The sequence below is a fragment of the Fusarium falciforme genome, chromosome 1 (assembly GCF_026873545.1).
Source record: "Fusarium falciforme chromosome 1, complete sequence".
NCBI classification, from domain to species: domain Eukaryota; kingdom Fungi; phylum Ascomycota; class Sordariomycetes; order Hypocreales; family Nectriaceae; genus Fusarium; species Fusarium falciforme.
In genome coordinates, this window is record NC_070544.1 from 440837 (window position 1) to 456315 (window position 15479).

General features: G+C 47.9%; 4 protein-coding genes across 4 annotated transcripts; 2 read left to right on the forward strand and 2 right to left on the reverse strand.

The window, feature by feature from the left end:
• Nucleotides 1-551: 551 nt before the first annotated feature.
• On the forward strand, nt 552-1559 carry NCS54_00005200 (NmrA domain-containing protein; the record flags this gene model as incomplete). Its single annotated transcript, XM_053145716.1, has 1 exon — nt 552-1559. Exon 1 carries the CDS (start codon nt 642-644, stop codon nt 1557-1559), a length of 918 nt encoding a protein of 305 aa, XP_053001691.1. The 5' UTR covers nt 552-641.
• A 3382-nt stretch (nt 1560-4941) lies between these two features.
• NCS54_00005300 (Hypothetical protein) lies at nt 4942-6505 on the reverse strand (the record flags this gene model as incomplete). Its single annotated transcript, XM_053145717.1, has 3 exons — nt 4942-6114; nt 6172-6306; nt 6362-6505. 3 exons carry the CDS (start codon nt 6503-6505, stop codon nt 4942-4944), a joined length of 1452 nt encoding a protein of 483 aa, XP_053001692.1.
• Nucleotides 6506-7437: 932 nt separating this feature from the next.
• On the reverse strand, nt 7438-9863 carry NCS54_00005400 (HET domain-containing protein; the record flags this gene model as incomplete). The annotated part of the gene is made up of 2 exons (XM_053145718.1): nt 7438-9056; nt 9113-9863. The coding sequence occupies 2 exons, from the start codon at nt 9861-9863 to the stop codon at nt 7438-7440; spliced, it is 2370 nt and encodes a 789-aa protein (XP_053001693.1).
• Nucleotides 9864-13872: 4009 nt separating this feature from the next.
• NCS54_00005500 (Hypothetical protein) lies at nt 13873-14987 on the forward strand (the record flags this gene model as incomplete). Its single annotated transcript, XM_053145719.1, has 2 exons — nt 13873-14225; nt 14270-14987. The coding sequence occupies 2 exons, from the start codon at nt 13873-13875 to the stop codon at nt 14985-14987; spliced, it is 1071 nt and encodes a 356-aa protein (XP_053001694.1).
• Between the last annotated feature and the right edge of the window lie 492 nt (nt 14988-15479).

A 15479-nucleotide genomic window follows, 5' to 3' on the forward strand; every position in this document is an offset into this window, starting at 1 on the left:
AGGTTAATGATGACGTTTCCCGTAGGAGGAACAGGCGGTAAATAAGCACGGGAAATTTACAGACCATGCGAGGACATGCATTCCAATAGTTATATCAACAACGTAGGCTTTCTGTCTGGGGTAAGCATAATGGTCTGCTTCCAACGACCCATTGATGAGAAATGCTACATTCTTGTCGGCTGAGTGTAGGATGGCACCAAGTTGTCCTTTACTCAGGAATGGAGAAGCGGGTCAATCAAACGTGCTTTGTAAGCGGGGCCAAAGATAGAGCGGCGGGGTTATGAAATTAATCCGACTGCATAAATTCTGGATGATATGATTATGAGCAGGCCGTATTGTTTACTGAACACCGTTGCGCCCTTCCGCCGCAGCGGTCACCTTTGATGAGTAAGGTGCATCTACGACCTTCTAGCGTTTGGAGGAATGCTTTGCTGCATGCTGTCAGCATGATAACTCAGCTGCCATCAGAATTTTCACCCCATCGACTGACTAAATACAGAAGCGAATCCGAACTGAGGTAAATAAATATATAGACCCCAGAGAACTACAAGAAAGACACAAAATCAACATTTACTACTGCCTCACACCTCATTATTCGCACAAGCTACTCGATACCAAGTCGCATATCTTTTTCCCGCACAATGGCTTCCCCTTTTAAGAATATCCTGATCATTGGAGCCACAGGCTCTATAGGTTCTGTTGTTCTCGAAGCACTCGTCAAGGAACCCACTTTCGTTGTTACTGCTCTGCAGCGATCCTCGTCCAAGGGGAAACTCCCTTCCGGTCTCAAGACCATCACCGTTGATGATTCCTACCCCTCTGAGGCCCTGGTTAGCGCTTTCTCTGGGCAGGATGCCATTATCAACTGCATGACGTCGCTCGCCGTCGGCGAACAACTTCGATTCATCGATGCGGCCGTTGCGGCCAAAGTCCGACGTTATGTTTCGTCTGAGTATGGCCTCAACAACAACAAGCCCGAAGCAAGAGCGCTCAACTCGGTCTTTCGTGAGAAGGGCGAGATCCAGGATTACCTTCGCTCCAAGGAATCGACTGGCCTCGAATGGATGGCCATTGCTTGTGGCATGTGGCTCAAGTGGAGTGCACAGCACGACTTTCTGGGAATGCATATCAAGGAGAAGAAATTTGTGGTCTGGGACGATGGCGAGGGTTGGTTCAGTACCACAACTGAGGAGAATACGGCTCTTGCCCTGGTCAATGCCCTAGCAAAGAAATGGGACGAAACAAAGAACCAGGTGGTATGGCTCAGCGACTTTGCCATCACTCAGAACATGTTGCTTGAGGCTATTGAGCGTATCAGCGGTCAGAAATACACCACTGAAAAGATCGATACTCTCCGCTTCATAGAGGAAAAGCAGGCGGCCGTGGCTTCTGGAGACCCATACGCCATATATGCCTTGATCGAGACCGGCTTTGTCACTGGCAAGTTCGGAGGTCATCTAGAGAAAGAGGGACTGATCATGAATGAGCTTCTGGGTCTGCCAAAGAAGTCTCTGGATGAAGTTGTCAAGGCTGCTCTAGAGGCTGTGCAGGGAGCCTAATAGTATAGCGTGCCTACCCAATTGCTCTATCTCCTACTGAAGGTTAGAGCTGTAGATTTAGGTCATAACTAGGATCTGCATGTGAATAATCAATCTTCGCTCCACCAGAAAGGTCCCCAGTAAGTGCGCTCAGCTAGCCAATAGTGGGAGGAAGCGGGCGTTAAGTAATAAACTTTGAGGCGTGATCTACATACCTATAGACGCAATTTTAGCTGACGCCTACGGGTTGACAAAGACAAACATGTGATAGTGTTTTTAAGTGTCTAGTGTATTTATGCTTACCCGTTGGCTCATGTGGGCCAAGGCCCAGGCGAGCCAACCTAGCAAGCTAGGTTGGCCACAAAATCATGATACAGCCACAAAATTGTGATACAGGCCCCACAGGCCAAATTAGGTGCAAAAACGGGAAAAACAGCAAAAACTAAGGCTGTTTAAGCCTTAATAATAAGCTAATTAAAAGGTAAAATTATTATATAAAATCTTTTATATATAAATTTTTAAATAAGGTTTTTAATAATAAAGTTTTTAGTTTAATATTTTGTTTCTAGAATTTTTTATAAATTTTTAAACTTAATGTAAGATTATTTTTCTTTTATATATGTTTATTTAAAAATAATTAAATTAAAACTTTTTTTAAAGATAACTAATAGAGCTATATTAATAAAAAAAACTTTAAAAAATAGCTTATAAAATCTATTATTTTATTAAGAGTCTAGGTTATTTTTATATTATTATTTTAGTTTTATTATTAAATATTTTATATATTTTTATTAGGAATTTCTTTGTATTTATATATAATTAAATAAATAAATTATAAAAAATTATATAAAAAATATTTTATTATTTACTATAAGCTAAAGTATTTAATAGATATTTTTAAAATAAAAACTAAGGTTTTAATGATAAATTAAATATAAAAATAATAAAAATAATAATAAACTATAGCTTTAAATGTTTATAATAGCTTATATAATAAGAATAATATAATATTAAATATTATATATATACTTATAATAATAATATAATTAACGTACTTGATAAGCGAGCGACGTAGTCAAGCGAGCGACGTACTTTTCCCTCTTATATCTAACTTTTCATTTGATCAATTGATTCCTAACCACAAAATATGTCATAGTTGAATATTGAGGCTAGAACCCTTCTTGCCCTTTAAGCTCTTTAAAATAATCCAAATCTAAGCATCTGAAAGGCTGCAAAGACTTACTAGGTCTCTGAGCTAAGGCTACGTCGGCGACGAAATGGCATTTAAGCTCGACTTAATACTATCCCTAAATCACGCAAATTATTAGATCTAGAGGAAGATATCCTTATTTACTTTATTCTTGACCTAGATTTGCGAGGATTTCCCCCATGGCTACGTGGTGTGAAAGAAATGGCTGATCAATTGCTTGCCGACCGCGACGCGCCATTAGTTGGCACGCGTTGGGCTTATAACTTCGTTAAGCGGCACCCTGACCTTAAGACGCGTTTCTTTCGTAAATATGACTACTATAGAGCTAAATGCGAAGACCCAATGATTATCCGCGATTGGTTTTGGCTTGTGGCGAACATAATCGCGAAGTATGGCATCTGATCAGATGATATCTATAACTTTGACGAGACCGGCTTTCTTATGGGTATGATTGTAAGCGGAATGGTTGTCATAGGTGCAGAAAGGCGTTCAAAGCCGAAATCAGTGCAGCCTGGAAACCGGGAATGGATTATGGTCATTCAGGCGATTAATGCGGAAGGCTGGGCGATCCAGCCGTTTATCATCGGTGCGGGCCAATATCACCTCGCTAATTGGTACCGAGAAAGCAACCTCCCGGGCGATTAGGCTATTGCGACGACCCAAAATGGCTGGACCGATAATAAGACTAGTCTCGAGTGGCTCAAGCACTTTAACCGATGTATAACCAATCGATCAATTGGTTCTTATTGTCTCTTAATCCTTGATGGCCACGAAAGTCACCACTCTATCGAATTTGAGAGATATTGTGAGGAAAAGAAGATTATCCGGCTTTGTATGCCACCTCATTCGTCTCACCTTCTCTAGCCCCTTGACGTCGGGTGCTTTAGCGTGCTGAAGAAGGCTTATGGTCGAGAAATAGAGCATCTGATCAGATGCTCTATAACTCATGTTTCAAAGACTGAGTTCTTTCTGGCCTTCCACGCCGCACACGAGGCCACTATGATAGAAAGAAATATCAGGGGGGCTTTTAAAGGAGCTGGTCTTATTCCCCTTGACCTAGAAACTGTGGTCTTAAAGCTTGATGTTTAGCTGTGGACGCCAATGCTGGTTAAGGAGGCAGCTAAACTATCGACCCCTTGGGCTTTAAAAACCCCAAAGACTGTGCTTGAGGCCTAATCTTAGTCTGAATACCTTGAAAGACGGATTAGAAGGCACCAAAGTAGCTCTCTAGAGTCAATTCTTGAAGCATTAAAGTCTCTTGCGAAGGGAACAAAGGCAGTTATGTATGAGATGGCTCTCGTGAGGGCAGAGGTCTAAGACCTTCGATAGGTAAATGAGATACTAAGCCGGCGCCGGAGGGCAAAAAGGACTAGATTGAAGAAAAGAGGGGTAATGATGGTAGAGGAAGGAAGGTAAGTAATTGATTAAATGGATATCGATGCGTAGGTAGTGGCCGAATCGTCGAGGAGTGGTGGTCGAGGAAGGTCGGTCGGACCGGGTATTCGGCGCTGTGGTGTCTGCGGCAAGCCCGGGCATAATGCAAGGACCTGTTAGGTAGTGATTGAGATATCTGGGGAAGAGTATAGTGAGTAGTTTTAATTGATCAGATGGTTTATGGTGTTTTTATTGCGATTACTATAGAGGAGGTTAAAAAAAGTGCGTCGCTCGCTTGACTGCGTCGCTCGCTTATTAAGTACGTTATTTATATTTTTTATATTTATATTTAATTCTCTATAGTTTTTAAAAAATATATTAAATCTTATTTTTTTATAAGAAATTATCTTAAAAATTATTTATAAAATAATTAATAAAGATTTCTTTATAAAAAAAACTTTATTAAATAGCTTATATCTTAAAGTAGCTAAGTATACTTTTACTATATTTTTATTAATTTTATTTTATATAGAGAACCTTTATTATATTTCATTTTAAACAAAATCTCACTTTTTACATATAAATTTATATGTGTGGGGCCTGTATCACAATTTTGTGGCCAACCTAGCTTGCTAGGTTGGCTCGCCTGGGGCGATAGCCCCACATGAGCCAACGGGTAATTGTTGACTAGTTAGTTCGCAAATAATTGATCTCACTCCTGCGAGTTTTCTGGGTAGAAGTTATCAGTAACTACCAGACGACCTAAGCTAGACTGCCTCTGTCACACACACCCTCCCTTGCTAGATCATTCTTCTTACACTACTTGGAAAAGAGCTTCCCTGTCAGCTTTACAACAAATGCACCACGTTCAATGGTGTTGATAAAGATGTAACCTGACTTGAAGAAGGCGTAAGAGGACCACGTTCCGACAAATGCGACCGCGCCACCGCCGGGCAAGTCGTCATCCTCGGGATAGATGTCAAACCAAGCAGCTTCATACACACCAGCTCCGGTTGGATCCTCGGGGATAGAACGACCATCCAGGACACGCAGACCAGCACCGTAGTGCGACTGGTAGATGAAGTTGTCGATGACATACTGGTTGTGATCGATGGACTTGGTGGGATGCTTGAAGAAGCCCGTTTGCTTGGGGTTCTCCAGGTCTCTAATGTCCCAAATGAACGTCACTGGGAAGCCATCACCACCAGGGCCGTTGCCGTCCCGCTCATCGAGCTCATCGTCTAGAACCAGGAACTCTTGGTTCTGGGTGTCCAGGACCCAACCTTGGTGGGTATAGGAGGCACCCTCGTAAGAGATACGAGAGATGATGTTGGTAACGTTGGCCTTGTCAGTAACGTCATAAATGGTGAGGGTGTCCTCGTTGTAGCCGTAGCAAATATCACGTCCCTGGTAACGCTCGTCGGGTCCACGGTAGACGAGGCACTGAGCATCGTGCACGTAGCCATCGCCCTTTGCACACCCGAGCGACTCCGGGTTGGCCGGGTCGGTGAGATCGAAGAAGTTGAGACCCGACAAGCAGTTAGGGTCGGTTCTGGGCTGAGCGCCCACAGCGACACCATACTTGAGCTCCTCGTTGACCACAACATTGTGAGCACGACCAAGAGGTAGGAGCGCGCTGAAGTGGCTAGTGAGATCCTTCTTGGCGTCGAAGATGACCGGCTTGGCCGGGTCAATGTCAAGAAGCTTCTCGAGGTCAAAGATCTGAACGCCATGACCAACGGCCTCGGATCCGATAACGACATAGTTCTTGTATGTGCGGATCTCGCGCCACTGAGACGGCTCGGAGTACTGGGGAAGACGGCCAAGATAGATGAGCTTGCCCTTCTTGTCGATTTCCGCAAAGGCGGTACCATCATACTGGCCAATGGCAACAAACTCGCGGCCATCATCAGAGGTCCAACCCCAAGATGAAGAGCCACGTCCTCCCGTGCTACCAAGAGCAGCATGGCTCAGGAATGAGTGGAGATCAGCCTAGGACATAGTCAGAATGTGTGACCTCGATGCACAAAGAAACGAGTCTCAACTCACGTTGTGGCATGCAAAGGTGTTGTTGCGATCACCCTTGATAGCCTCTGCAAAGCCGTCAACACAGCGTGCGTAGCCTAGCTTTGGGTATTGTTCGCTCTGGAAAGCTCCAGCCTCTTCCTGGCGAGCCCACTCCTCCTAGATACGGTGTTAGATGTCGATCGTCGGTGTCAAAGGCAGGGATATAACATGCATTCTTGAGGGCCATGAGGTTGTTGTGCACAACTCCTGAGTCATAAAGTCTTGCTGCCTTGGCCTCATCTGGCTTGATCTCCTTTGCACTGGAGAGCGAGATCAGTGCAGCCAAGGCCCCCAGACCAACCGCAGCACGAACCATCTTGAGATTTGAAAAGATAGATGAGCGGGAGGAGATGGGAGATGCGGGTGGCTGTTGAGGAGCTGAGATGTCGATGCACCAGAGGCGATTGGCCCTTTTTATCTCCTTCGGCCTCCTCGGAATTGGTACCCTGATGGATATTAACTCGTCCATTGCCTCATCATTGCCCAGCTTGTCCTTCTGGACTGGATACGAATCATTGCCCCGAGACTTGTGATCGGCAAGCGACGGCGGTGTATCTTGGCCCTCTACCATTAATGCAAAGCTCCAATCATGGTTTACAGAGGGTTGCAATTGACTTTGGCAAGAGGAATTTTTGATCTTGGCAAGATTGACGAATCTCCCTTGCCAGCCGGAGACTTCCCAGATATAGAAGGTGTCCTAGTCTCAGTCACTGGGCCATGCACACTAAGCAACGGATACGACGCCACATTAGGCAGGTTTGCAAGAAGATGGTAGGCCACGCATGAAAAACGGCCAAGACTACGACCCAAATATTCCGGACCAAGATGGGCTCCACATTGCGTGATTGGACGGACACTCTATCCTCAAAGCCAAAGAAATGTCGTAATTGCTTGGCTGTTACAGGACACCCCAAGAAAGAAGGGCACGGGGGGTTACAAGGATGGCAGGTAAGCTTATCAACTAGCACCGGTACTTCTGATCAATCTTATCTTCAGTCGAAATGCCAAGATGTAACGCTCAAGTGAAATGAGAGAGGTAGGTGGAGCAGCCAATGGGGGTTGCGTTACATATGTGTCCGTCAATATGGTAATGATCAACGGTTGTTCAATTAATGGAAGGTCATTCGGCCTGCTCGTGATAAACAATCTTTCTGGCCTACCCGAATCTTGATTTGATAATGAAATTCCATCACAGATTCCACGTGTATCCTCGACTGTGTCCTTGATGCTCCCGCTACACCATCCATATTAAACAATATCAATAAGACGTCGCTCAGACGTCCCAAAAATAGCAGGGTGCAGCCCATCAACCATTCCAATGCGCTCCCAGGCCCTGTCTTGCCGTAGTGAGCCACCCAAGAAAAGCACCTGAGCTCTCAATCTCATGTTACCAACCAAGAGGCAGAGGCAATTGGCGGTCCATGACGTCTCCGGAGGCTTCTCACTGTGAGGAAGCCGAACTACAGTCCTGACATTCTGTCCTGTGACGTTTATGTTCCCTGGCCTCAAGTGAACGTCGGGGTGCATGGGAAACGGCTGCCCATTGTTGTAAACCCTCAGGACCTCGTAATGGTGCTTCACCTCTCTCTCACGCGTCGGGTTTCCGTCTCCCGGCTCATAGATCTCAACCCGGCAACTCAGCTCAACCGAGATGGCATGGCCGGCGACTCGAATCAAGCCCGAGGCCGCGTTGACGCTTCGAATCTCGACATCATAAATCATCGGGTCGTTTGCCTCGAGGCCGCCCAAGCCTCTGGCAGAAACGTACGAGATTGGTCCGTCAACGCTAGCCCAGCTCCAGCTAGGTGCGTAGTTGCCCGGGTTCGTGCGGCACATGAGCTTTCCGCTCTTTTCTGATACTTTTGACTGCCACCCCAGACTCTCCACGAGCATGTTGGCCCACATTCCCCAGAGAGGAGACCACCCCTGGCTCTGGGATATGCGCTTCATAACTGAGTCCATCGCTGGGAGCCGATCAGACTGGCGAGTGATGTCTCTGCTCATGTACTCTTCCACCAGCGAGGTCCAAGAAGTGTGTGAGATGTTGTTCAGCTGCGCAGACCAAGAATGACCTGTAACATCCGGGGCAAATCCTTCCCAGATGGAATGCTGGTTACATTCAAACTTGAGCGCTGACGGAGTATAGAAAATCATGCGTCCAGACAGTAGTCGTTCTTGCCAGATCCACGCCCTGGTAGAAATTTTACCATAGTCGCCGCCTTTATCTTCAGTACCCAGAGTGTGCGTTCGACGACGAGCCCCAAGCTTCAAGGATCCGATCCCGTCAATGTTGAGGTTGAGATTGAACGCTTGCCCCTTCATGTCTCTTGGAACCAAGATTCGGTCGTTTTCCGAGGCCGCCGAGGCCGCCGCAATAGTCAAAGTGGCGTTGCCATAGATCTGGTGCATCTTGGCTGCCTGACGCTTGAAGTCCTCATCTTGACCCTGAATGATACATAGCCTGTCGATCCAGACATACTCTATTCCAAGTGATCGGGAGCAGCTAACAACATCTTGAAAAAGCGGCGGCAGGTCCTGGAACCGTATGCCGGCTTTCTTCGCTTCTAAAGTCGATGCATTCGTGAGATAGGTATCGGGGCTGGTAGGGCCCCAACAGTAGCTAACCGCAATATACTTGGCGCGGATGTCCCTGGGTTCCATGAGTTGTATGCGTGTGGAGTTGTTGGCTTCGATCCAGATGATGCGGTCGGGAAGCAGAGGAAGAGGGCCATCTCCTCCGCATTTGTGATTCTTCATACAGTTAGTGACCTGTTTATTGATGAACTCGAAGCATCTTGGGTCCCCTGAATGTTCAGGTATCGGAGACGCGGCACCCATGTACTCCACAAGCGGTGCTACGACAACATCTAGTTACGATCCACGGTTAGCTCTGCCTGGCTCCTATAAGTGGACAACGACATACCGCCAACGGTAGTCTCACTGGAGTTGAGAACAGACCGATATATCTCGACGTCAATGGGTGGTTTGGAAAAGTCGTCAACTGTGATGATGAAGTTCATGGCCTGTCCCTCCGGTAGCTCGACACCGAAGCTGTTCAGCATCTCTTCCCTCCCCATCCTCACTGTAGACGTCCCACCAAACGCCAGATGAACGATTACCGGTAGGCCACTAGCCAAGTAAATATACATATAGGACTTCTCAGTTTCCCATGTAGGGTTCGCTGTTCCGAGTGCCGTTCGAATCATGGTGCAGTATAAGCAACCGCGCTGGGACGATTCGACCAGGTCTTCTGACTTTTCTACTGTGATCTTTGAAACTGGAGTCTCGGCGGGAATATTGTACTCAGCTCTGGCCCATGAGCGATGAGTCTCGCTGGTGTCCACGTCCGGAGGGGCTCGGTATGGGTCCAAGTTGCAGCATATCGGGCAAGGCCCAGGTGACTGAAGTTCGACCATATTTCTTGCCTCCTCCGCAGACATGCTTGATGCTGGCGACGCCATGAGCTTCATGAGCTCCTGGAGATTGGGAGCTACTGAGCTTGTAACCCTTAAACTCCCCAAGCCCCCTGGGGCGGTCGACCGTCGCTCCTCATTCCGATTTTGCGCTTGCGGTGTCGAGGGAGTCTGACTCCGGGGTTGCTGAGTTTCTGAAGTTCCAACATGCCCTTCCTTTTTCCCTTCCTTCTTTCCTTTGAGTTTTCGGAAAAGCTTCATCTTTGTTGCTGATATGGTGACTTGGCGAAAGTTGAATGTTGATCCCCGCTGAGGGGCGTGAGGGGATGCCTGTCGTCTTGGTGTTTATCGACATCTGCTGATCAATCGGTAAGGATCGACAGTTACATTCGAAGGGGGGCTGTGCCCCCCTTCATCTCCAGGCTACCACCCTGCCATTAACTTTGCCACGAATCACGCGAGTTGTAGCTTGGAGTTCCTCCAATAGTAGAATTCTTATGCAAGCGTCCGTGGCGTCCATAGAAGTCGGGCGTCGCAGGGCTGATTCCTTGTCCACAGACAATCAGTCGATGGGCTGAGTCCTGCTGTCCTGGTAGAATCAGCCTTATGCAAAGTGCACAAGGCTCACTTCAACGGTCAATGCAGGGGTCTAGGGGTGTATTGGGCATCAAGAACGTCAAGCTTACCCATTATACAGGCCCATGTTTCCTGCAGACCAGCCAAGTTTAAGAGAAGCTTTTGTAATAGAGGCCTTGCAAGCTCGACATGTTTACACCACCATGTCGGCTCAGCTTGATTGCAGATGGCACCGACCCTGGGACGAAACTTGAGCGATTTTCAGCAAGGCGCATTCCAAGTTTGGAGGCAGAATTGACGAATTTATGTTTGCCACATGCAAACTTGAGCGTTACAGCAGGGCACTCTCCCCCTGAGCACCAAGAGTGGCGAATTCTGGATACCATAGCGGGCCACACCTGCCTCATATCGCAGAAATATAGGAGGCTTGCTCAGATCAAACTGCCATTCACTATTGATCACTATCAAACTCTAACCGAGTTTCATCACTCTACTCTCTAGACGCTTCCTTGATAAAACATCATTTATATCTTTGATCAAAATCAATTTCCCCGACGTCCTCCTTCTTCGCGCTTGTCCCAACCAAAGCTTCTCCCATCGGGTCGAGGCCTTTCGAGCCCCACCACAGTTTGCGTTCGTCAACGCTGATATCGCTGGGCCCCCAATCGTCTACCAAGTCAGCCAAGGTTTGTAAATGTCCGTATGCAGCTGGTTGCGGACCAACTGTTCGCCAACGAGTAAGCCACTCCTCAAATGCAACCAGTAGTAGTGACAACCCCGTCAGTGCGAAGAGCGGTATTGGATTGAATACGACGCTACTCGTACTCTGTCGAATCTGAAACTTGATGCCCTGTGATGTCAATAACCAGCTCGATATAGGCTTGTAAAGCAGCAGTGAAAGCCATAGCCAGCTCTTGACAGCGGACTTCAGTGCTCCAGCAGCTACCACCGCTCCTCGGCCTGGACCACGTCTCGCAGCGGCATCCCGCCATGCAGCCTCGTCTCGTGCCACTGTTACAAGCAACTCGGCACCATGAAGGGCCATGACAAAGAGTGTCTGGGGCACTATTGCAAATAAAAACGTGCAAAAAAGCCACAGTGGATAAAGATTTGGGCCATGAATCCCGCCTTCAAAATACAAGTGAGTGGTGCCGGTCTCGTCGGCGAAAAAGGCATATGTTGGCACGCCGTTGGTATTGAGTTTGCGAATAAGCACGAGAAGGATGACGGCCAAGATGGCACAGAGCACAACAACCCCATACTGAAAATAGACGATGTAGCGAGTAGCGGGATATACGGCACTCATTGCGCACTGGCGTCGTCGGGGGCTGGCGGATTGGCTGAGCAGATAACGGTCGTCGACAGCAAGCATGCCGCGTCCACGGTGGTGGACTATAATGCCATGGTTAAGGCAGGCAAGGGCTGTGTTAAGAGGACTAGGACTCCAGGTGAGGATGGCGTTGGAGGTGTCCCCGAGACACATCGTTGACACGATCGAGAGACTCAACAGGCCAATGCCGAGCATCAAGAGTGCAATTCCATTGACGAGAATGCTGGTTCTGCTCCCGATCAAGATTTGCGACGCAGCTGTGTAGCAAATGATCAGGCATGCTGCCGAGAAGAAGTTGACGGATCGGGTGTTTGCCCGGCTGGATTCGGCACTCGTAAAAAGACGGAGGTTTGAGTTGAACTCGAGACGGCCCTCGCGATAAAGAGCCCAACGCAATGACACGGCGTGGATATAGCTGACAGCTTCGGTGCAGCCTGCTATGAGGAGGTTGAAAACGAGCGAGAGAAACTCTCCGAAAAGACCAACGCCTGCCACGCCTTGAGCGAGACGGTCTGGGGAGGAAGGCTACTATGAGGCCGCCCTCGGCAGCCAGGAGCCAGATCGAGCATGCGATAGCAGAAACCGATATGAAGTACGATGCCCACAAGGCGATTTGGCAGTACCGCTTTGTCGATATGGCTTCATCGAAATGCGGGAGTCCTGGGTCCGCTATCACGCTATCTTCGACAAGCTGGGAGGATCGGGATCCTAGCTGCGGATCAGGAAGAATAGAAATATCCAGGCTACAGTCTCTCATGGGCGATAGGTTAAAGGACTTGGCTTGATGTCAAAATAGTATTTTCTTATCACAAGTCAAGCTGTCGGATATGGGCTACCTACTTGAAGCCAGATAATGCGTGTATTTATTGTGATTCTGGTGGGGCAATGTCTTCTAAATCAGGCCATGATCTGCCCGAGCTTTGAGAAAGTCATGTGGGGCTTGGCAGGACCTGAATGCTAAATTTGGCACCAAGCTGGGGTCGCCTGTCAGTGGAGATTACCCCAGTCCCATAGGGTAGGTAAGAAGCCTGGATTGACCTCACGACGTTAGGATCTATCAGTCTCTGATTTCACATTTGACCAATCCGTAGAGCTCTATATCTCTTTCTCAAGGTAGTTTGGTATAGATATCTTTGTTTTGAGGCCGCTGAACCTCTAGATTATCTGGCGTTCCCCTTACATAGGAATATGTCATAAAGACACAGGCCGTTCTACTTATCTACGATTCGACCTACCTAGTTTTAGCACAATACTTGACAATTTGCCGCCTAAGTCAATTTTGATCCCGGAGGAAGATATTTAGCAGTTCCCAAGGTTCCCCATTCTCGAGTGGTGTTAAGAAGTCGGGCGAGCTCGTTGAAGGACGTATGGCGTCTATTTAGGATTGCAGCTTCGATGTTGAACGCCATCTTTTCAACATTACCCGGTGACTAATCCACACTAACCCCTGCCAAGAAGGGTTCCTGGACGGGAAAATGTTGGTCCTTAGAGGACCCGTCACTGATCTAACTTCGTCTGTAAAGGTTCCGACTTGGCCAAAGCGAAAGAAGACGGTTGAACACAATCAACCAATAAAAGGTAAAATTGCACTCTCACTGCGTGAAGGCATCCAACGGGTACCAGACAGGGATCTAAGCCAATTATGGCCTGGCGCTGACTTCTCCTACTACAAATGCAATAAGATGGGATCAGGATGACACCAAGGCACCGGCAGCAACTGATAGTGCTCTAGCAGTGGGGCGAGTGACCGGTTGGATGCCTTCGCGCAGTCTAAGAGATACTTTTCGCCAGGTACCAAGGCATTGGGGGTCGTATTGCTGCACGACAAGAACGCTCTCTATTAAATTTCCAAGTAGAGGTTAGACAGCAGCCACGGTGAAGGAGGCGATTCGATACAATATTGATCATACCCGAGACAACCCGAGATGTCGGGTTCTCGTTGCGTCGGCTGGGTGTGATTAATAAGCTGAGTCTGAAAAGGGGGGCATTCTCGGAACCTTGTTGCGCAAAGTGAGACTTGAGCAACAACCATCGGTAAAAGCAGCCGAATTTACTCAGCTGTCAAACACGTCCTGCACCCACGATAGGGAGAGCCCACCCGATGAAGCCGATAATATGGAACTCTCAACTCCGTAAACTCCAAGGAGCAACAGGTCCCAACCAGTGACAGTATCTTGGCTAGGCTGGCTTATACAGGTCGAGCACTATGCATATGACCGCAAGCACCGTCCTCGGATTACGAACAAAGTATAAGAAGGCATCTACCCCCAGGAATTCTCCTGAGCTTTGACACATCATTCAACCCTAAAAAAGTATCTCAAAATACATTAACCTCTATTTCATTCTTCCGCACTATTCATCAGCATGTCGGAACTTAAGATCGCACGAATAGATGTTTTTCAAGCCGATCTCCCCTACTCGGGCGGCGTCTATCATCTATCTGGTGGGCGAACCTATAAGAATTTTGACGGCACTATTGTTCGGATCACTACTCAGAGCGGTATTGAAGGTTTCGGCGAAAGTACCCCTTTCGGTGCTACATTCATTGCTTCCCATGCTCTTGGTGTCAGAGCAGGCATCGCAGAAATCGATCCTCATCTAATTGGACTTGACCCCCGCGACGTTGATCGTATTAATGACGCTATGGATGCCGCATTGATCGGCCATTTGCACGCCAAGACCGCCATTGACGTTGCGTGCTGGGATATCTTTGGCAAGTCAGTCGGCCTCCCGGTGTACCAGCTGCTCGGCGGGAGTACAGGCTCAATCTCCCCCTTCTTACTTCGCTCCCTGTTGCCGATGCGGAAAATACCCGCAGGCTTGTTGCTGAAGCTCGGACGGCGGGCTATACCGGATTTTCAGTCAAGATAGGAGAGAATCCTGTATCTGATGCTGCACGCGTTGTCGCGGCACTTTCTGAGAAGAAGGAAAACGAGTTTTATTCCATCGATGCGAATAGCTCGATGACCGTGGAGTCCACCCTGCGAATGCTCCGACTACTTCCCGATGGGCTGGATTTTATCCTAGAAGCCCCCTGTGCGACACATCGAGACACGGTATCTCTTCGACGTCGAACCAATGTGCCAATCCTCACGGATGAGCTTCTCACAGATGAGCACTCGGCTATACGGCTGGTTGCCGACGACGCGGCGGAAGGTCTGAACTTGAAAATTTCCAAAGTTGGTGGTCTTACCCGAGCTCGCCGTATCCGCGATATCGCTGTGGCTGCCGGATATACCATTGTAACTCAGGAGACATGCGGCTCGGATATTGCCTTCGCTGCTATTGTTCACCTGGCTCAAACTATCCCAGAGCGCAACCTACGACCAATTCTAGAGTGCCGCGCAATGCATATTCCCAAGACCGCGGATGGCGACTATGAGGTTCACGGAGGATATGTTAGGGCACCAAACGCGCCTGGGTTGGGTATCACCCCTCGTTTGGATGTTTTAGGCGAGGCAGTAGCTTCTTACTTGTAGATTATGTAGCACAAGTGTCCGGACCGATAATCGCCTTTGGTCCTTAATAATAACGACCAATAACCATTCTATATACCTACGCCTCATTCTACTCGATGACCTTCGCCTTTGTGAAGCCTCGAGGCTCATTCATCTTGTATTTGGCCTTGCTGGAATCGAGACTTAGCTCGCCTGACCGTCTTGTGTTCAAGCCAACTGGATCTGAGAATGTAGCTATGCCGAGCCGACAGATGAGGAAATGCAAAACCGCAGCAGATAGCTCATTGATGCTCGTAATATTGCTTCAACTATCCACCATTGAGTCAACGGGTATTCCCTCCTCTAGACTTTTTACCGGCCATTCAATCCATTCTCTCCATTCTTCTTCTATGACCCTATCGATCATGCCCATTACGCTTGCGCTCCAGCCTTGACTCGGCCACCCTTTATGCTCATACGGCCAACTCAATGCAGCAAAATGGGCCAATACAATAAGGGCCATAGGATCCCCAG